This window comes from Ursus maritimus, unplaced genomic scaffold (assembly GCF_017311325.1).
Source record: "Ursus maritimus isolate PB19 unplaced genomic scaffold, ASM1731132v1 scaffold_17, whole genome shotgun sequence".
NCBI classification, from domain to species: Eukaryota; Metazoa; Chordata; class Mammalia; order Carnivora; family Ursidae; genus Ursus; species Ursus maritimus.
The window spans coordinates 27491090-27514043 of record NW_024424119.1 but is presented as its reverse complement, the minus strand read 5'-3'; the positions used below and the strand labels follow the sequence as shown (position 1 = coordinate 27514043).

Genomic DNA, 22954 nt, shown 5'->3' with positions numbered 1-22954 from the left:
TGAAGATATCTTTTTAAATGGCTGCGTAACACCACCGAGTATGGAAGCACCATGGTTTGCAATCTCCTATTTTTGGAATGTTAGGTTTTCCCATTTTTAACTGGAATAAAAAGTATTGCATGGTGTATCTTTGTGCGAGTTCTCTCTTCTTGATAAAATGGTTTCCTTGGGAGAGACGCCCAAGGAGTTGCGCAAAGGCATAATTTTATGGCCTTTACTACCTTCCCAAACTGCTTTCTGGAAAGATCTTTTGCTGTTGGTCATGACAAAAACTCTCTCCTTGGCCAAGCGGTAGATGGGCTCCTTTGTATCTCTTCACCATCCCTTCCCAAACAGTATTCTTCTGTGTGATTCATGCCACTGGCATGATTTGATTAAGGATAATGTGAAAGCTCAGCGGCTTCTCTGGGAAACTTCACGTCTCCCCCAGACTGGCCCATCTAAGCCCTCTGTCTTCCCCTCACCTCTGCTCCTTGACTTCCTTCTCTCACCACCTCCATCTCCCCTCCAGATTCCTGGTACCCTTCAACCCCTCCACCCCCCCCCAAGCCTCACCTCTGTCCACTCTGCAAAACATTTCCCTTCCTACTCCCATCCTCAGCTCCCACATTCCCTTGAACTCTAGGCCTCCCATCCCTCTCAGGGCTCTTGCGGGGTCGGGGAACCCTAAAAACAAATACCTGAGACTGAAAAGGAAAAAGGGCTAATTGGAAACAGTTTGAGTGTTTCAGCCACTCATATGCACCCCAGAAGTAAAAAACCCTTATCGAGGATACTTATTTTCACGGCAATACAATTATTCACAGGAGTTCAGTAAGAATCTATCCTCCTTATAAAGGAGCATAACTGGAAGAGCTGATATATGACCAAGGCTTTGACTGGAATGTCATATGGAGAAGGACACATAGAATCAGATATGACCAGACAATTTTAAGGGACCAAGATCCACTTTATGGGGCCAATGCTTACAAAGCCCTCCTGGGAAAAGCAGCCTGTACCTGACTTATGGGGTTTTCAGACTTACAGGTGAGGAAGGAAGACACCTTCCTGGCAAGCCTAGGAACCTTAGGATACTGTGGGGGCCTCAGAAGAGAGGGTTTCACCTAAATCTAGAGGGGTTGCAGGTAAATGCTGGCCGGGCTTCCGAGCCTCAAGAGGCTTTTGAAAGTTTAATCTGAAATTCTTAATGAAGAGTTCCAGCAACACAAACTTAAAGAGATCTATGCGGTCAATTACCATTCTTGCTGCATTTACATAAAGAATCACTATATGCTGGCTAATTGAACATAATAATTAAAAAAAACTGCAAAAAAAAAAAAAAACGAATCAGGCCAAATCTAAAGAGATCAGGCTTGTTTTGTAGGCAAGCATCAGAAAGAGGGGTGATAGAATTTTTATGCCTCAATGGAAAACTATAGCACATTCTCGTGGGTTAGAAGATTTTAGTCCTATTCACCATCTTTAAGATTTCGTAACCTACCTATAAACTGGACTGGGATCTTGCCATCTTGCACAGTTTGTCAGTCCTTACCAAACGCTCAGTTCTTCTAGTTTCCTTCAATATCTGGCCACAACTCCCCTAATTAATGTTTCCAAATTCTCTCCCACCTGCTGACTTGAGGCCACTGAGAACTAAGCCTGGCTGCCTGGTTCCTTATTGAGACTTTCTGTCGTTTATAGCTGGCTTTCCCTCCAAAATCTAATGAAGTCCAGCAAGCTGATGCTGGATGAGGGGCAACCGTAATGCCTGGAGCTGCTCCTGTGTGGGCCACTCAGGATGTTTCAGGACGACATCTAGAAAGCTTAATTGGCTACCCTACTACCGAGTCTCAACAGATGGTTCAGCTGGTCTTGAAGGAACAAAAGCTGACTGAATGAGAAATGAACTTATACTGTTCAAAGGAAAGAAGAATGGCTCTTCTTTCCTTGAATAAGAGGAGGGATTGACCATGACCCTCTGCTTGACCAAACTTTAGACAGGCTCTTCTGAGCCTACTTCTTGCCTGGACCTCATCCTTGGGCACTGTTTTTAGCCTGCTGGGTCCTATGTGAGCAAGAATACTGTTAAGTCAGTTTAGACACAACCCCCACCCTGATATCAGATCACCTCCGCTATCTGATCACCATGGCCTGCCTGCAGCAAGAATCCTGCTAAGTAGGCTTAGCAAGAATCCCACTTCCCTTGAATTTTCCATCCACTGACCCCCTTGCTCTGCACATTGGCTATAGATCTTCCCTTGTCCTTATTGCATTCTGAGTTGAGCCCCGCCTCTCCCCTACTGGAACAGTCTTGACACCTATTACAATGGTCCTGCATAAGGTCTTCCTTACTGTTTTAACAAGGATCAGAATAATTTTTCCCTTAACACCTCACACTGGCAGTGCCTGGGAGGGACCATCTGCACCCTCCCTTGATAAACTGGGAACTTCCTCTAAAATCTATTTACATGTTGGTGAACCTCAGGCAAAATATGGAATGGATTTCTTCCCCTTTCATTTGTTTGTATTCTAGTGAGAATTAGAAAATACACATGTTTGTTTCTAACTTTATTTTCTCCTTGCGTGTGGTCTCTTCCAATTCTCCCCTTACCCTGCTGAGTGCTGGAGATTTCCTTAGCAATTTGCTGGGGGAAGGTGGGCAGGGGAGGAGCTAATTTTTCCTTTGTTGGCCTTATATACCACTATCGTGTCTTGGCTGGTTGTTATCTAACTTTTAATTGCAGTTTACCTGAGAGGAGTTTAAAGAATTTATTTGCCAAAAAAAATACCATCTTTTTCCTTGTGATTTCATCTAGTGTTTCTTGGCGTGGCGATCCTGTATACTCAAGGGAAGCCTGCTGGTGACTTGCTGGCTCCTCGCCACAGCTCCAAGAGGAGGACCGTCTTGTACCCGCATTGCGCAGCAAAGATGCAGGCTTGTAGAGAAGCCACTTAGCCGAGAGGTCCCAGTGTGGGGCTCAAAACACCATCAGTCTGATTCCGTTTTCTGATCAATTCACCACTGAACTAGGCCAGGAAAGTCTCTCCCCTTTCAGAGATTTCATAAATGTTCAATTTATTTATTATTTTTTCTGTTTAGCCTGTGATCTTTCTTTTTCCCCACCACTAAAATACCATGGTGCTTCCATATGGCGGCTAACTATTCAGCAATACAAAGGGATGAAATATTGATACATGTGACAACTTGGGCGGATCTCAAGGGCATTACGTTGAGTGCAAAAAGCCACTCTGAAAAGGTCATACACTGTATAAGACCATTTATATGACATTCTTGGAGTGACAAAATGATAGGGATGGAAAACAGACTAGAGCTTGCTTGGGGTTAGGGAGGGTGAAGGAGAGGGGTAGTAGGTATGGCTAGAAAGGGATAGCAGGAGTGACTGAACGGTTGGTGGTGATGGCGCAGTTCTGGTTCTTGATTGTGGTGATGGTTATGTGAATACACACATGTGATAAAATGACAGAACTATACAAAGTTGAAAGAGAGAGTCAAGGTTTTGATGATAAGGAATGTCTCTCTGTGTGGGGGACAAGGGAGCATCTAGCTGCTGACTTGGACCCAACTTCTGGGCCACCTGAAGTGAAAGCCACCCATTTTTGCCAAGGTCACAAAACCCCAGAGATAAGACCAGTGAGGCGAAAAAACTGGTAAGGAGGGGTGCCGTGATGGCGAGTTCCCTGATTAAGGGGTGTGTGTGCATTCATTGTAGATCTTGACTTTCTCTGAGGGCCCCCAATCTTCTGACGTTGAAATCTTGCTTGTTTGTTTGAAATGTAGCCATATTAAGTGGAACTGAGTTTGTTTTAATCAAAGAAAGTAAAATAAAGGAAAAGAGGGTTGAACATTATATCAAAAGCTAATGATGTACTATATATTGGCTAATTGAACATAATAATAAAAAATTTAAAAAAAAAAAGGAAAAGAGGAGTGGGGGAGGTGAGGCATTAAAAAATTGAAGAAAAAAAAAACACCCAGAAACAAACCCCAAACGTAAAAGGGGTATGCTGCCCTGCTACCCCAAAAAGCTTAGCTTGGAAAATGACAAATCTTGGTGAAAATGTCTCTCAATGAATTTAGGTGAAATGGGGTGAGACACACTGACCTTGACCTTACCTATCCCCTCAACTACCTCTCCTGATATGCTCCCCATTTCTTACCTTCCCCCCAGCTGTGTTGGGTTTAGCCACCCCCTGACTGAGACAATGGTTTAAAATGGAGTTCAAGGATAAGGTACCACTTACTCAGCTGGCGGTGGTGGCCTCTCCCCAAGCACCTGGTACTTTCTGTCCATTCGGTTGGGCCTGGAGTACCGTGTGATGCTGTGAGACACAGGTGAGTCAGTGCTCTGGAGGATGGGGTAGACGGGCAGGTGTCCTGGGGCTGGAGCCTCTGGGCCTGCCTATGGGACACCGTGACTCCCGTGTCTGGGGCTGAATCCTTCAAGATACTTCCCTACTCCCCATCTGCTGTGGAGACAACCTTATTGTAGGGGTGAAGTCCTCATCGCTAAAACCCACCCAAGGTCCCTGAGCGGGGGCGAAGGGCCAGAAATTGTGTATCCTTGCTTCTCTGTGGTGAGGACCCAAAGAAAACCAGGTTGAGGTGCTTTTCAAATAAAAATGTACTATGCCTAGTTAAACTTGAATTTCACAGAAGCAGAGAATAATGTTTAGTGTAAATATGTCCCATGCAACATCAGACAGCCCTAGCAACATGATCTGCATTTTGTAAGCACTGAGAGACTGAATATACAAATGGACAATAGCTGGACTGTACATCAATCCAGAGCTCTGACCCAGGCCCTGCAGCAACCTGCCCAGGAAACCAACTCCTTGGCTACCATAAACAACTCGGGAAGCCAGCCCGGTACAGGTCAGACTTGCAGGAAGCCATATTGTTCTCTCTCGTGGCAATCAAAATGCTAAACAGTAACTCCCATAACAATCCGCTCCAAAAGGTTAGGACTTGATTACTAACTGACAGCTTCCCTAAATTTTGTCCCTGCTTCCAACTTAGGACCAACCAGAGAAAGCCAAACACGCAGCCCTAAATAATCACATCGAATGCCTGCTGCTAGCTGGCCTGCCTCCAGCTTCTCCATGTCAACAGCCTCTAATAGAGGCACACCTAAAGGCCTCCCTTCCTCCACCATGCAGCCTTTTCACTCCCTTGCCTGCCTTTGAGTCTCTTCTAAAACGTAAGCGATGATGGCTGACCCCCTTGCTGTACCATGCTCCGAATAAGTAGGCTTTGCTTTTCTCATTTGCATGGTCTTAGGTTTATTTCCACATTGCAGATGGCATTCATGTTCCAAAGGACTCCATGGAGATACGCAAAGCAGGAATTTCCTCACTACTGCTCCCTCAAAACCAGGAATTAAACCATATAAATGCGAGCTCACAGAGAACCCAGAAGTCAGTTCAGCCACTAGCTCTGTTACTCGCCTTCTATAAAATCAGTGTCGGGGGACAGTGGGACCCACACTCACTGAGTCCTGACTCTAATGAGCTCGACGCGGGCATAGTGGGCAGAGTGCAGGACCAGGATGCAGAGGTCTAGGATTCCTCCTGCAAGGGAAACCATCTCCAATGTCCCTCTTTTTTTTTTTTACCAGGATGATGGGTATGGGATGAGGGCTGCGATCCACCAGCTGTCACCATGGAAAACCACCGAACATCCAGATGGCTTCTCAAGGTGGGAGGCCCGTGTGAGCCACGTCACTCAGCAGAAAAGAGCACAGACCTGACTAAAGCCAGCTTCAGAACCAACCTCTCACTGGGTCCCTTGGGGTCTCGGAGCTGTGAGCATAGGTGGTACCTTCTGAAGACAGTCTGGTGAAGCAACGGGGTGGTCTCTGGCCTATGTCTCGGGGGTTCGGGAAGGCACCTGGGAAGGGAGATCCTGCGCAGCCCAGGCTCCCTACCTTCCTGTTGAAGTGGCACTGGCACTGGACAAGGCTTTTCTCACAAAGTGTTCCCCCCGGTTCTGGTGTCGCTTCAGGCCTTTGGGTGATGAGTGCCCAGGACAAGAACAGAGGACCCAAGGTGAAGATAGGCCAGGTGACAACACCAGCTCCCCCATCGCCAGTGCCCTGAGACCCACAGGCCTCTTGGCCTTTACCTGTCTGGGACCGGTCTTTGTCACACTGCTGGGTTGAGCATTTTTCATCGGGAAGTCTGAAACCAAAGGAAAGGATATGAGCTTTTCCCCAGTGACCATGAGGACAGCTCAGGCCAGGCACTTGGTACCATCCCAGTTAGCCCACAATACCATGTGCATTAGTCATATTATGAGCCCCATTTCAGAGGAGGAAACTGAGGCTCAAGAGGAGAAGCCCTTACACAAAGTCACAGGCTGACAGGTGTGGGAACCTCGTGTGTGGGACCCCACAGATGGTCCCTGAAAGCTCAGGGCCATGAGCTATGGTGGCAGAGCCCTGTTGTACACCCCGTGGCCACTCACTGAAGGATCCTCTTGACAACTTCCACAGCTGGGTCTTCAATCATGGGCTTCCCCGTGCGGCTTGGCTGCGCAAAGGACTCGGGGGTGACCAAGTCAATCTTGGCCTCCTCTTCAAGGGCCTCTGGAGTCACCATGATGTCACTCTCCACCTCCAGGTCGGTCATGACACTGTCCTAGAGGCCCAAGAGAAGGACCTGAGTGGGTGGGCCCAACCTCAGTGCCAGGGATGTAGGCAGGCTGGGTTCGTGTTCCCAGGGCCTGCAGCTGGAGGCCAGCTGCCTGATTCTCCCAGCCTCGATTTTCCTTCTAAAAAACGGTAATGGTCATATCTCCTTTAGAGAGTCATGCATGCATGAATGCATTTACCTGTGCATGTTGGCTTTCAAAATGTTTTCCGAGTACCTGCTTTCTGCAAGGTGCTGCCTGGGGTCTGGGACACAGTGTAGAAGGTAACATGTGACCCTTGTCTTTATGGAGCATACAGTCTAGCCAGAGAGACAAACGTTTAATATGTGCTTCTACAAATAAATGGTCAAAACTGGGACCACTGCTGTGAAGAAGTTCTAGAGTCTTCCATGAGACCAAGGGTCATGGACTTATAAGGCCAGCCTGTAGATATGCCCAGGCACTGTTCTTGAAAGAGAGGAGTGAATGAAAGTGTACACAAATGAGTGGCCAACAACCCCCACAAGTTGGATCTTAGAGAAAGGGTAGGAGTGGTGACCCACAGGGAGTGCTTAGTTAGGCTGTTGCCTATCTTATTCAAGTCTCGTGTCAGCAGGGAAGGACCCCGGCTGGACTCCCGAGTTCCATCTGGAAGGGCACAGTGCTGGTGATGTGATGGAGGCTTAGTATTGGTGGCATGGTGTGAAGAGCCTCCCCGTAGAAGCAAGCGCTGGATCAAAACACGGCAGTGAGAAGGTGGCCAGAACAGAACTTGCAGGGTGTCCACTTATGCCCACGTTGGTTCTACGACACTCCCCCCAGAAGTTGGTTGAGTGCCTCAGGCATTCAAAGCCTGGTGTGAGAGGCTGAGTATGGGGTGAGGGTGACGCAAACTCTGCCTTTTTGGGGCACACAGTCTAGAGAGACAGCCCCTAAAATGGAGATCTCACTCTAGGGTCTGTGAGAGAAGGCCCAGGGGTTAAGTCATGGCTTTGGTGTGGGAGTGGGGGCGAGAAATGAAGAAGCCATGGAGGGCAGACTGAGGAGGCTGCTGTGAAGGCCTAGTCCAAGGGTCTGGATTTCACCCTAAGGGCAGGAGAGTGACACAGTCAGAATGACCTCCTCCAGTGTTAGGTCTGGCTGCAGCTCAGGGAGTGGGTCATGAGGGGAAGTGAGAGGGAAAGGGCACCCAGGTGGGCAAGGAGAGGTGGGGTGGAGAGAAGCCAGTGGTTGCTCATGGGTGTGGGTAGGAAGGAAGAGGCTGAGAGGTAAGGCTTGCCTGAGAACCTGTGGGTGGGGTAAGCTGAAGGTCCTGGTGGAGATGAGGAGGTGGTGTCAAGAGGTGAGGGGTCTTCTGAGAGACCAGGGCAGGGAAGTGACCTGTCTGGGATTTGAACACAGATCTGACTGCATAGCCTATAGTCTTTCCAAGGCATCCCAGTAGACCTGATGTCCAACAGGGGCCTGGGAGCCTCCTCTTCCCTTAGGCTCTGCTGAGCCCTGTGGGTCTCCTAGGAGCCCAGACGGCTCCCCGACCCTTCCCCACTGCCCAACCCCTTCCTTTACTGTGCGTTCCTTACGGTAAAGACCACTTGAGTTACGGACACTGTGTCCAGCTTGCAATTGAGGTACTGAATCCTCTGGCTCAGTTTTTCTTTCCAAGTCTGGACGAAGCCAAGGAGATCTTCCGAGGTCACCATCTAGGGGAAGAAAGCCACAGGAAGCAGATGCAATACGGCCAGTTACCTCCATCTGAACTGCAGACCTCTCAGTTCTATGGACGCCCCCCACTTGCAGGGAGGGCTCCAAGAGAGTGGGGAAGGCTGGCCAGCTCTCTTGGGCAGCTGTGCTGGGGCAGCAAATCCTTCAATGATAGGGCATCAGGAATTCTAGTCCTGGTTTTATGGGTTCATTCTGCACAAATCATTTAAATTTGCTCAACTTGGTTTCCTCATCTGTATGGTGGGAACCCAGAATGTTCCCTGGGATCTCTTCTAGCTCTGACACTCTTAGAAGGAAATGTTTGGCCCCAGAGGGCCAGATTGTGTAGGAGTGAAATGACCACAGCCTTTCTGGAAGGTGACCTGATAAGGTCAGATACACATCCCCCTCTAGCAGCAATCCCACAGACCATGCTCCTGGGTGCGCAGGGAAGCACCTGGAAGGATGTTCACCTTCACCATGCATCTCACACATCACGCGGCAGTCCTCCCACTTGGTCCCCTGAATCATTCCCTGACCTCTGTAGACAACCCAGGCCCGGAGGTGCGTTGGCCTCTTCTGCTTCCTTCATTTCCGGTGCACTCTGAGTTCTAACCATTCCCCTGCCACTCAACTCTGGAATCCGGTGTCTCTGCTGGCACCTTGTCCAGGCCACTGTTCTCTCTGCCTCAGTCATGACACCCTGCCTTATCCTTCCCTCCCTCCCTGTCTTTCTGCACACAGCAGCCAGAAGCCGCTCTTTGCGCGTGGCACTGAACACGTGACCCTGGCCACATTTGTCCCTGGTCCCCACTGCCTTCACCATGCATCCAATGCATTGTTCCCATCTCCTGATCACTGCTTTGCAGAAATAGCCAACCAGTCCCCTCCATCAACACACGATTGCCTGCCCACCCAAGTTCATGCTCCTCTGACCTGGCCAGGAGGCTGTGCAAGCCCCAGGCACTGTGTCCAACACCCTGACACCACCAGGTGGAGACAGTGAGGGGTTTGAGGAGGTGAGGAAATGCGGAAGAGCAAATGTGTCTGCTCTGGAGAGGCAGAGCTGTCCCTAGAGGGTCTGTTGAAGGGGTCATTTCAGATTAACCTGCTTTCCCCATGTTCTCCGGGAATGTGCAGAAATTACTGCATGAAAGTACAGAGGTCACCGGGGGCTCTGCAAACAATGAGAATAAGATGAGGGACGTGTATTCACTCTGTGCTTTGTGGATGTTTGAACTTTCTTCAAGAAGCATGTGTTACTATGCAAAAAAACTAAATGTCCTCTCAGTGTTGACAATAATAAAACCTCAACTCAGTCACTGAAGTGGAAGAGAAAAGACAGAGCTTGGTGAGGAAGGAGCGTCCCACTCAAGAAACCTCCAGCTGAGACATCTGGTTCTCGAGTGCCTGGCTAAGCAGTTGAGAAAACATTGCTCAGGGAGGCCAGGATGAATGTGGAACAGGACATAGAGATGTGTGCTCGTGGGGGAAAACAAGCAAGTAAACAACACAAACACGCAGAGACCCGCTATGCTGATCCGTATTGCTCTCATTCGGACTTTTCACAGTTCATACGTAGAAAACAGAAGTCACCAGTGTACGTGCAATGATCACAAACCAAGCAAATGAAAAATCAAACAAAAAAGTGGTTGCTCAGAGGGCAGAGTCCGGCTTCTATTTTTCATCTAGGGCTAAGTTCCGATTACAGGGAGGGATGCCTGGTGACGTCGGAGCGGGAGTGAGGTCAGCCGGAAGCCCCACACTCACTGGACTCTACAAGCCTGCCTGGGAGGGGCTGGGGGCTGGAGGAGGTGGCTGTGTTTTCTTTTCTTCCTTAATTCCATTGAATAAAGCATGGGTTAATTAGGAAGGCTCAGAGGCCCCTCTGGAGCTGGAGAAATCTTGATGACAGATGTAAATTTACTTCCAGTTTATAATTCTTGTGTAATGCATCTTTACTATTCATAGCTTAGCAAATACTGAATACTTACTTTCTTATCTCCCTTTGAGTTTCGACACATTTCTACTTTCCTTTGGAGCTGTTCCAGAGAAGAGTTTAATCCATCTGTTTGCAAATTGGATTTTGCGACCTAGAAAAACCAGAGGTTACATGATTTGTTTCTAGAATATTTATTTTGATCAGGAAAATGTTCCGTAAAATATATTATCTGAGAGATGAATTCAGTATCGGGAAAATGAAATGGGGGGGAATGCACAATGTTATCAGAAATTACAGATTTCTGCAATAGATCAATGCAAATGTAAAAGGCTTTTTTGTTTTGTTTTGTTTTTTACCCTCAAAAAGATAAGGTTTAGAAATAAAATCGACAACCCACAGTAGTGGTTGAGGGCATTGTCCTACTGGGGAGGGTTGTCTGTATAAGCACCTGGAAAACCTAAAGAACCTTAAAACATTCATGCTGTGTCCCGTGGGAGGTACCCTATGGACATAATCAGAGTTTCCTGTGCAAGGGTGCTTATAATACCATTGGGATAATAATAAGAGAAATCTACCAAATGTTCCTCCAAAAGGGAATGGCTAAATAAAAATGGCAACACATTCAGGAGAGGGAAGCCATCACAGTAGTGCTTTTGAAAGAATCTTTAAAGATTATAATGCTTAAAAAATTGTATAGGGGCGCCTGGGTGGTGCAGCGGTTAGGCGTCTGCCTTCGGCTCAGGGCGTGATCCCGGCATTGTGGGATCGAGCCCCACATCGGGCTCCTCTGCTATGAGCCTGCTTCTTCCTCTCCCACTCCCCCTGCTTGTGTTCCCTCTCTCGCTGGCTGTCTCTATCTCTGTCGAATAAATAGATAAAATCTTTAAAAAAAATTGTATAAATAGCAAGAGGCCAGTTTTGTTCTTTGTGCATATATATATATATATATATATATATATATACAAAATATATATGAAATCTTTCCATATATTAAAAAAAGCTTAAAAATAAGTCAAAGTCACTCCTGGCTTTATTGAGATGTTATTGACATATAACGGTAAGTTTAAGTTATACGACGTGTTGATTTGATACACTTACATATTGCAAAATAATTATCACCATAACGTTAACTGATACCTCCACCACAACAAATAATTACCATTTCTTTTTTGTGATGAAAACATTTAAGATCTACTCTCTTAGCAACTTTGAAGTATACAATGTAGCATTATTAACTATAATACCATGCTGCACATTAGATCCCCAGAACCTATTTGTCTTATAACTGAGTTTTTACCCACTGACCCTCATCTCCACATTTCCCATACCCCTCAGTCCCTGGTAACCACCATTCTACTCTCTGTGTCTGTGAGTTTGGCTTTTTCAGATTCCACATATAAGTGAGATCATACAGTATTTGTCTTTCTCTCTCTGACTTATTTCATTAAGGATAATGCCCTCAAGGTCCATACATGTTGTCGCAAATAATAGGATTTCCTTCCTTTTCATGGCCGAATAATGTTCCATTGTATATATATATACATCTTCTTTATCTGTGCATCTGTTGACAGGCACTCTGCCTGTTTCCACACCTCAGCTATTGTGAATAATGCTGCAATGAACATGGGAGTGCAGATATCTCTTCAAGACAATATTTTCATTTCCTTTGGATATATACCCCAAAATGGGATTGCCACTGTGGCTACACGTTCACATTCCCACCAACAGTGCACAAGGGTTCTTTTTTCTCCATACCCTTGCCATCAGTTATTATCTCTTGTCTTTTTGATGATAGCCATTCTGACAAGGGTAAGGTGATACCTCATTGTCATTGTGATTTCTTTCCCTGATGATGAGTGATGTTGAGCACCTCTTCACGTACCTGTTGGCTATTTGTATGTCTTTTTTTTTTTCTTGAAAATGTCTATTCAGTTCCTCTGCCCATTTTAAAATCAGATTGTTTGCTTCTTTTGCTATTGAGTTATATGAGTTCTTTATATATTTTGGATATTAACCTCTTATCAGATATATTATTTGCAAATATTTTCTCCTATTCCATAGGTTATCTTTTCATCTTGTTTCTTTTGCTGTGCAGAAGCTATTCAATGTGATGCAGTCCCACTTGTTAATTTTTGCTTTTGTTGTTTGTGCTTTTGGTGTTACATCCACAAAATCACTGCCAAGACTAATGTCAAGGAGTTTTCTCCTCATGTTTTCTTCCCAGAGTTTTATGGTTTTGGGTCTTCCATTTAGGACTTTAATCCGTTTTGGGTTAGTTTTTGTGCATAGTGTAAGATAGGGGTTCAATTTCATTCTTCGGCATGTGGTTATGGAGTTTTCCAAACACTATTTATTGAAGACACTATCCTTTCCCCATTGAGTATTCTTAACTTCCTTGTCAAGTATTAGTTGACTGTATATGTGAGAGTTTATTTCTGAACTTTTCATTTTGTTCCATTGGTCTATATGTCTATTTTTATGCCAGTACCATAGTATTTTGGTTATTATAACTTTGTAGTATAGTTTGAAATAAGGAATTGTGATGCTTTGCTCTTCTTTCTCAGGCTTGCTTTAGCTATTCATAATCTATTGTGGTTCCATAGAAGTTTTAGGATGGGTTTTCCTAATCCTGTGAAAAATTCCGGTGGGATTTTGATAGGGACTGCACTGAATCTATAGATAGGCTTGGTTAGTATGGACATTTTAACAATATTGATTCTTCTGATCCATGAACATGGGATATCTTTCCATTTGTTTGTGTCTTCTTCAATTTCTTTCATCAAATTCTTACGGTTTTCAGTGTATAGATCTTTCATCCTCTTTGTTAAATTTATTCTTGTTTTATTGTTTTCAATGCTAATGTGAATGAGATTTTTTAAATTTCTTTTTTAGATGTTTTACTGTTAGTATATACAAATGCAACTGATTTCTTGATGTTGATTTTGTATCCTACAACTTTACTGAATTTGTTGATCAGTTCTAATAATTTTTTGATGGATTTTCTATATATAAGATCATATGTTTTGCAAACAAAGATGATCTTACTTCTTCCATTTCTTTTTGGATTCCTTTTATTTCTTTCTCTTGCCTGATCACTAGGTCTAGGACTTCCAGTACAAGTTGAATAGGTGTGGTGAGAGGGGGTATCTTTTTTTTTTTTTTAAAGGTCTTATTTATTTGACAGAGAGACAGTCAGCAAGAGAGGGAACACAAGCAGGGGGAGAGGGAGAGGAAGAAGCAGGCTCCCAGAGGAGCAGGGAGCCTGACGCAGGGCTTGATCCCAGGACCCTGGGATCATGCCCAGAGCCAAAGGCAGATGATTAATGACTGAGCCACTCAGGCGCCCCAAGGGGGTATCCTTGTTTTGTTCCTGATCTTAGAGGAAACACTTGCAACCATTCATTGTTGAGTATGATATTAACTGTGGGCTTGTTACATATGGCCTTTATTATACTTAGATATGTTCCTCCTTTACCTAATTTGTTTAACATATTTATCAAGAAAAGATGTTGTACATTGTCAAATGTTTTTCTGCATCTATGGTGATGAGTAAATGATTTTTATCCTTTATTCTATTAATATGGTGTCACATTGATTGATTTGTATATGTAGAACTATCCTTGAATCCCAGAGATAAATGACACTGGATCATAGTGTATGATCCTTTCGATGTGCTGTTGAATTTGATGTGCTAATACTTTATTGAGGATTTTTGCATCTGTATCCATCAGGGATATTGATCTTTGTTTTCCTACAGTGTTCTTATCTTTCTTTGGTATCAGGGTAATGCTCCCTTTGTAAAATTAATTTGGGAGTATTTCCTCCTATTATATTTTTCGGAACAGTTTGAGAAGAATTGGTGTTAAGTTTTCTTTAAATGTTTTGTAAAATTCACCCATGAAACCATAAAATCCTGAGTTTTCTTTGTTGGGAGGTTTTTGATTACTGATTCAATCTCCTTACTCATTATTGGTCTCTTCAGATTCCCCATTTATTCATGCTTCAGTCTTGGTAGGTATGTTTCTAGAACTTTTTCCATTTCTTCTAGGTTATCCAATTTGTTGGCATATAATTGGTCATCATAGTCTTAAGATTCATATATTTCTGTGGTATCAGTTGCACTGTCTTCTCTTTCATTTCTGATTTTATTCAAGTCTTGTTTCTTAGTCTAGCTAAAGGTTAGTTGATTTAGTTTATTGTTGAAAAACCATCTCTAGTTTCATTGATCCTTTCTATTATTTTTCTGGTCTCTATTTCATTTATTTCTGATCTGATGTTTGTGATTTCCTTCATTCTGCTAACTTTGGGTTTAATTTTTTTTCTAGTTCCTTGAGGTACCATTAGGTTGTTTACTTAAGATCACTGACCTCAGTTCACATTTTGGTTTCACATTCAAGAGCTCTGCATTCTTGTCTAAGTCACTTAATTACTCCCTGCCTCAATTTCTTTATCTCTAAAATAGGAAAAAACCCAGTACTTGCTTCATACAGTTCTTGTGAGGACTAACATAGCTGATCAAAATAAGTCAGTTAGCAGGATGTATGGTGCATAATAACTCAATGGATCCTAGAGGCTATTATGATTTAATATCTGTCTCCCTGGCTGCAGTTCAAGTCCCACGGGGCAGAGCTCACTGTCATATGCCCAGCATTTGGGACATGCTGGGTTGGGGCCAGCCCAGCATGAAGTTGAAGAATGAATCTGTCCTACCTCACACTTGATGTTCACTTGCAGATTTGTCAGCAACCGCTGGATTTTCTCAATGAAAATAAGGTCCACAGACAGGTTATGGAATTTGCTTTCAAACTTGTTGATGACATCATTGGCCTGTAAAGATATATCAAAAGTAAAGGAGAGGGGTTTAATTTGGAACTTACAGACTTTGGAAGCAGAGGGGGACAGGCTCAATTTTTTGGAAAGGGGGCTTGGCAGGCCCATCAGGCAATGAGCAAGGGTGTCCTGGGAGCCTGGCTGGAGGTCAGGGACAGGGCTCTCCCACCTGGTCCAGGTAGTCACTCTCCATCTTCTCCATGTTGATCATGATTAAACTTTCAACAAACTCTATTCGGGAAGCTTCCTTCTCCAGTCGATGACACAGTGAGTCAATTTCTTCAGAAGAAAAGTTGCCTCCCTCAGAAAACAATCTGCAAATAGTTTGAGAGAAATCCAAGCCACTGATCAGACCTGAACTTCCCACCCATCCCAAAAACTATGGTTGACAAAGCTTTAGAAAGTATAAGATCATAGAAAAATGAATACAAGTGATTCAAAGATAGAAGCAGTGAAATAACCCAAATGTCCTTCAAGGGAGGAACAGAGAAACAACATGTGGTGTATACACACAACGGAGTAGTATTCAGCCTTAAGGTGGAATGACATTGTGACACATGCTACATGATGAGTCTTGAAGATATTATGTTAAGTGAAATAAGCCAGACACACAAAAGGACAAACACTGTATGATTTCACTTATATGAGGCACCTATGGTAGTCAAATTCACAGAGACAAAAAATGGAATTATGTCAGGCGCTGGGGGAGGAGAATGGGAGTTAGCGTTTAATGCATTCAGAGCTTCAGTTGAAGATGATGAAAAATGTGGAGATGGATGTTGGTGATGGTTGCACAACAATGGGAATGTACTTAATGCCACTGAACTAACTATCCACCTGAAAAATGGTTAAAATGGACAGTTCTATGTCATATATTTTGTCACAATAAAAAAGTAAGGGGGAAACAAGACCACGTCTTGGTAGAGAAAGCCCAGTGCCCACAGAGGCCCCGGACACAGGCTCCCACCTGCAGTGCTTGATGAACTCGATGTTGGTTAGGCGAAGCTTGCGCAGGCTCTCCTCCAAGTACTGGCGGAAGCTGCGCAGGGACACCTGGATGACATCAACATAGCTAAGCAGCTCCCGGTGCAGCGTGCTGCTGAGAGTAACCAGCCTGGGGGACACAGGAGGGCAGGCTGGTGACCTGGGTGTGGACGGGCAGCCTGGGGGGCTGCTTGCACTCCACTGCTGTGCCCAGGTTTGGGGCCACCAGAACCATGGCCATGTTCCTCTGGGTAGAAAAAGGGGCTAAAACGAAGTTCAAAATGCTAGCGTGTGCAGGACACAGTGTGGAACTCTCCATGTGCTGTATCAGAGGACATCCTCTCCTCTCTCTGGCCCTCGCCCCTGAATTACTGAAGTAGTCCCCAGGTGCCACTGGATCTTCACCCTCCCTGGAGCGCTCTCTCTCTCTAACTCCCAGCAATGTGGCTCCTGCGGCTGGTGCTTTCCCGAAGGAGTACCCTGCAATTTCCTCTTTATCTTTAAATCCACCCTAACCAGCTACCTCTTGTGTACCTGACACCTGTGAGGGCTCCTCACCTGTTACCCAAATGAGGCCTCCCTGAGCACGTAAGAGCTTCCATCTCAAATCCCTGAATGGTCTCCTCGGAACCCCTTGCTCTGCTGTGAGCACATCCCCACCTCAAGCTAGGCCCATGCTCCTTCCTGAGGAGAAAATTACCTTCCTCCATCCCAGGCCAAGGGGCCCACCTGCAGGAAGCTCTTCTTGACTCCCCTTGACGCAAGTGGCCTGTCTCCACATGCACATTTCAGGGCAGGTTAGAAGCATCCCTGCATGCTGACCATGTGCACCTTTTTCTCTCCCTGGCTGCTCATCCGGCTCCCAGCCCCCAGCCCCCTGCCAGACGGTTCACACTTAGACTCTGACTCCTGTGAAGAGGTGAGCTGAAAAGAGAAGGTTGCTGTGGGGCCTGGAAAAGGGAGTCTTATCCACCAGGAGAGAGCAGCCAAAGGCTGGCATCTCGTGTCTGGGATTCTAGGGCCACGAGGCCAGGGTGGAGACTTCCATGCACCTCACCTCTGGCTCTTTGTGGCATTCAAGAAGATGTGCTCCATGTCGTAAATCTTGCGGCGGAAGTTTTTGCTCTTTATGTTTTGCTCTTCTTGGAACTGGCAGAACATCAGCCTCTCCTTCCTTAGTGTCTCGGTCACCCCAGCACAGTGGCTATCCAGCCGCTCTTGATGAAGCAAGAGCTCAGCTGAAAAAGGACGAGGGGTAGCTGAGGCCCTCTGGAATCTCAAGTCACCTCAGGACGTTCCTCTCCTGGACGGTGACAGCTGCCCTGGTCAGGGCTTGGCTTGGGAATGGGTGCAGATCTGAGAGAGGCCAATCTGAGACTGCCGCAGGGTCTCTAACTGGAGAAGAGGCTGTGAGCAGGGAGGTCCCTGCTTGGGAAGACACGTAGGAGCAGGTGGGTTGGGTGGAGGGTGTTGGGAAGGGGGGAATTGTGGTGAGAGAGTCTGGAGAAAACACCAGCACAACGCTGCACAGGGCAGTCGGAGTGTGCTCCTTTCTATCAGCGGCTACTTTTTCCAGGGAGCTTGAATTCCAAAGCATTTATAGGGTGGTGTAAACGGAACCAGGATTTGGCTTCAAGGGCTCCATCATAGGCCTTTAGAGCTTTAGGCCTCAGCCCCGGGTCAGCCCACCCTATCTTTCTACTGTCTGCAGGTGAAAGAGCTGTTATCCCAGCTCGGCCAAAAATGAGTGCAGGGACTCTGGGATGTTGTTTCCCTGACCTCAATCTCCCCATCGTGCACTGGAGTAGGGAGCCAGGGAAGGGGCAGGAAATCAGCCTTCATGGAGTATCTCAATTTATATTTATATTTAACGCACACATTTTCCAGTTGAACACAATGAGGCTCCAAAGCCAAGAAGGGCTCCCCAAGCCACAAGCACTGGGACTCCAGGCCAGGCTGTCTGATTCTACAACTCTGTCACTGTTCAAGGCAGAAGGAGTTTGGTTGGGGCCATGTGGGGTCACTCTGGGAGCTCAAAGGGTCTATGAAAAAGCTTGAAGTGTGACACAAGTGAAAACCCAACAGGGTCACTGAGGATCCAACTGAAAATATGCCACCCTTTGATAGAGCCCTCTGCCTAAGAGAGAAATGGCATCTCTTTTTAAGTTATAAATTATAAGCTTAAATTAATGGGTACCACTTGCTTGTGATTCCTCACTGTACCGTTTCAGGGAGAGTTAATTACCACCAACAATATCCCCTTCTGCAAGTAAGGAAGGGATCAGAGAGGTCAGGTAACATGTCCAGAGTCACACAGCTAGAGAGGCTGAGCCTAATACTCTGATTCCTGAGCTACAGGCTTGCCTCTAGAGCATCTGCTATGCAGACATGTATCTGAGAGGTGTGTGAGCATATCTGGTATTCACACTGCTAAAACGGGACAATACTCTTCATTCTAGCATCTAAAGTCCCGTTTAAAAAAATTTTTTTTTTTAAATCTCAAATGTGGCTTCTGAGTACTGCTTTCTCTGCCAGCCTGGGAGGTGGAACCCTCCACGAGGACACCTAATGAATGCAGAACGCAGGTAGCATAGACTCCAGCTGTCTGGGGCAGGGAGGCCTTCTCAAGCAGGGGCTGTACCTGCCCTGACGTTATGGATGTCCTTTTCAATGCGCTTGGCTCTTGGCTCATGTAGATGCTGACGCAGTTCCAATTCTGAATCCAGCTCATCGATCTTGGTGGCCACCATGACCCGGGTTTTGAGGATACATTGGTCAAACCACTTCTCTAGGTGCTCGAAAAAGCCAGTTCGAAGTCTGAGGGAGAGACCAGTGAGGGTCAGCTCTGCCAGTGGCGTGACCAGGCAGAGAGCTTTCCAAATTGATACAGAGAGTGCTTCCCCCTTTCACTTCTTCCTCATTTTATTTCCCAACTATATTATATTCCTTTGTCTGGATGGACCGTCATGAATTTAGCCAGACTCCTGCTGGAGGACATTGGATGGTTTCCAACCATTTGTTCTTCAAAAAAGGCTGCAATGAATAACCTTGTACCTAAGTCTAGTGTAGAAACATTTCTATAGGATACATTCTCTGAACTGGAATTGTTCAATCAAAGGCTAAAATACATGTGTGGTGCTTGCAGATATGTCTTAACTGCTTTCATGGTGAGGCAACCGGAACTGCCATCTGCAATAACAGTTCCCATTTCTCCACAGCCTTGAGGCAGATTGCCAAACTTTTGAATTTGACAATTTCATCATGGTATGACTGAAACTGAGCACACTGGCATGTGTTTTAAGACTATTTAATTTCTTTTTCTACATATTATCCATTAATACCTTTTGCCCATCTCTCCATTGTGTAGATGCTGTTTTTCTTATCAATCTCTTTATATGGGCACTCTTTATATATTGGGAACATGAGGTCATCTGATTGTGATGTGAGTTGCAAATACTTTTTCCCAACTTATCACCTCTCTTTTTCAAAATTTATGTATTATTAAGATGGCTATGTATTGTTAAGCTGTTGGTTTTCCCCAAATTCATCTATAGATTCAACTCAATAAAATCTATCTACAGATTCAATGCAATCAAGCTGCCTGGGTAACTCAGTTAAGCATTCAACTTTTGGTTTTGGCTCAGGTCATGATCTCATGGGTCATGAGATCAAGCCCCATGTTGGGCTCCATGCTCAGTGGGGATTCTGCTTGAAAATTCTTTCCCTCTGCCCCTCCCCCCTAACGTGCACACACATTCTCTAAAATAAATGAGTAAATCTTTTTAAAAAAATAAAAATAAAAAGCTAAGCAGATGTCTTCTTCCAGAAACTGATAAGCGGATCTCAGGTTTATGTAGAAATGCAAATGGCCAAGGATAGTTGAGGAGAAGGCCAAAGTTGGAGAACTCACACTACCAGATATTAAGACTTAGTATAAAGCTACAGTAATCAGTCAGGGTGAGGCAGTGATGCAAGGATAAATACACAGAGAAACAGAAAGGAAGTGCAGCAGAACAGTGGGGAGAGGAGAGTCTCCTGGGGTCAAGTGGTTATCCATATAGAAAGAAATTAATCTGAGTCTTACCTTGCACATAAACAAAATTAATTCCAGGTGAATTTTACATCTATATGTGGAAATTTAAAACAATAACATTTGTAGTAAATACCATAGGATACTTTCATGACCTTGGGGCAAGCAAAAATTTCTTAGATAAGACAGAAAGTACACTAACCTAATAAAAAAAAGTTGATGAATAGGGCCTTATTACAAATAAGAATTTCTTTTCATCAAAAGATGGCTTTAGGAGAGTAAAAAAAAAAGGCAAGCACAGAGAGGGATAAACATTTGCCACATGTTTACCTCGTATCATAACAACAACCTCATATCTAGAATAGGTAAATTACATAAATTAATAAGAAAAAAGATTGACAATCCAACCAGGAAAAAATGGGCAAAAGATTTGACTAGGCATTTCAGAAAAGATAACCAAATGGTCAACAAGTATGTGAAAAGGTACAAAACATTAATGATCAGGAAAATGCAAATTAAAACCACAATGAAACACCACTACATATACACCAGAATGGCTAAAACAAAAACTGTTGACAATACCGAGTGTTGTTGAGGATGCAGAGCAACTGGAACGCCCACACATTGTTGTAAACTGTTAAAGTCACTTTTGGAAACTCTTTGGTAGTATCTTTTGGTTGTATCTTCTCAAGAGGGATGCACATATAACCCTATGTCCCAACAATTCCACTCTCAGTTATATATCTAGCAGAAATGGAGACATATCTCCGTTTGCCAAAAGACTTGTACAAGAATGTTCAGAGAGGAATTGTTCCATTCCCCAATGAAAAACAGCCCAAACGTGCATCAGTAGTAGAATGGATAAAGAAAGTGGGTTCTGTATTTTTATAATGGAATACTAGACAGAAATAAAAATGAGCTGAAACCACATTCAAAAATACGTATGAATCTCGCAAACATAATGAAAGAATTCCAACATAAAAGAATACGTTTTCTATGATTCCATTTAAATAAAGTTCAAAACCAAGCAAAAGAAGTTAGAATACATGAGATGAATACATGAAGGGACTCCCAGAGAGTTGGTCATGTTCTATTTTGGGGGAAGTAGTGGTTACCAGGTGCATTCCCTTTGGATAATTCATTCAGCTATACATTTCATGATTTCCATACTTTTCAGTATTGTATCCTTCAACATGCAAATCCAATTAGTTTAACACTGAATTATTTTTCTGGTTAACCCTAAGGCCAGATGGCATAGTGCTTGTCTCAAGACTCTGGAATCATATGGTCTAGATTCATATCCTAGATCCAACCACTTCCTATCTCAGAGATCTTTTCCAAATTACTAACTCTCTGAGCTTCAGTTTCTTTGTCTGTAACATAGGCTAATTATAGTACCCCCTTCATAGTTATTGAGAGTAATAAATCCTCCCAATCAATATTAGCTCTTGTGGTGGTCCTTGTTTTCCTTCTTTAAGGAGAAGACAGACTATGCCTATGACAGAGAAAGGAGAAAGGATGAGTTTCAAGTCAAATTTTCAAGGTGAGATGATGATGAGGTGAAAGAGAGTGTCCAAAAGCCTGACTTAACTCCTTTTAGTCCCTACCCATGTCTACACATAGGAGGTAGACTAAATCAGGTGATCTCTAGCTGATTAGTCCTAGCTATAACATTGTAAAGTCAGGAGTGCAATGAAAATGCTATTCTAAAGGCAATTGCAAATTTCCACATTGGGTCCAAATTCAAAAACAGAGGCCCAGAAACTTGGGAGTTAGGGGAGGTAAATTCTCAGTGGTAGAATTATGGGTCATTTTTATATTCTTCATTGTACTTTTTTCAATTTTCTGCAATTAATGTGTCATATAATCAGAGCCAAATACCATATGGATATATACTCACACCTAGGGTCTATAGCTACATAATTATTAAAAAAAAAAAAAAGGAAAGAGGGAAAGAAGGAAGGGAAACCACAAGATTCCACATGTGCCAGGGGTTCTAACATCTTGCAGGGAAAACACTATTTCTTATGTACAAGGCCCAGGCCAGCAAGGCAACCTGGGACAGGTGGAGGGAGCCACTCTCACAGAAGATTATCTGTGACTGCAAATAATTCCTGGAAATTTACTATTCCTTTAAATTGTTTCTCATCTCAACCCTCAGTTACCTACACGTTTTCTTTTTCCAATTGAAACTAGTCCAATCTTTTGTTATAATACCTCACCTTGTTAATAAAACTTAGGACAGGAGAACAAGAATAAAAGGGATTTCTACTCACTGTCTCTTAATTTGTAAAACCAGTCTGGACGGAATGATCACTTGTTCTAGCAAGTTGGCACTGGAAATGTCATTGATGAGAATGGTGGAAAGGTTGGAATGGGGCTCCTTGCAACTCTCTTCTTGTTGTTCCAGGGTTAGGAAGACAAAATAAGTGTGTCCACTGGAGGTTGTGAAGGACTCCATGTCCTCATAGGAGATCTTCCCCAGACTCTCTTCCTGGGCTTCAGCCTATGCAGAAGAGAAGACTTTAGACTTGACGTCATCAGACAGACCTGGGGATCCAACTACAAGATCCTTGATATCAAGGTTGTAAACCTGTGGGCTGAATCTTGCCTGTAATTATTTTTGTCCAGTACAGTGCTTTCGAAATCGGGAAATTCTACAAAGAATTTGGATTTTGTATTTCTCTTAAAAATCAGAAACTCTGGCAATTCTGAGTCTCCATCCCTACATGGCATTATTGGCTGGAGCTGAGTAATGACTGCACAGTTGCCTTAGACTGAATGTTGGGTGCTCTCCGAAATTCATATCCCCAATGTGTTGGTATTTGGAGGTGGGCTT

At 44.4% G+C, this 22954-nt stretch overlaps 1 protein-coding gene across 1 annotated transcript in view; it reads right to left on the bottom strand.

Annotated features, from left to right (window-relative positions):
* The window catches only part of CCDC180 (coiled-coil domain containing 180), a 59601-nt gene that overhangs the window by 11711 nt on the left and 24936 nt on the right, over positions 1 to 22954 (bottom strand). The window contains 12 exon segments of the mRNA XM_040631634.1: positions 4243 to 4320; positions 5925 to 6067; positions 6069 to 6177; positions 6464 to 6636; positions 8209 to 8328; positions 10324 to 10422; positions 14982 to 15098; positions 15271 to 15415; positions 16069 to 16215; positions 17143 to 17323; positions 18727 to 18902; positions 22392 to 22621. Coding sequence (XP_040487568.1) covers positions 4243 to 4320; positions 5925 to 6067; positions 6069 to 6177; positions 6464 to 6636; positions 8209 to 8328; positions 10324 to 10422; positions 14982 to 15098; positions 15271 to 15415; positions 16069 to 16215; positions 17143 to 17323; positions 18727 to 18902; positions 22392 to 22621 — 1718 coding nt within the window.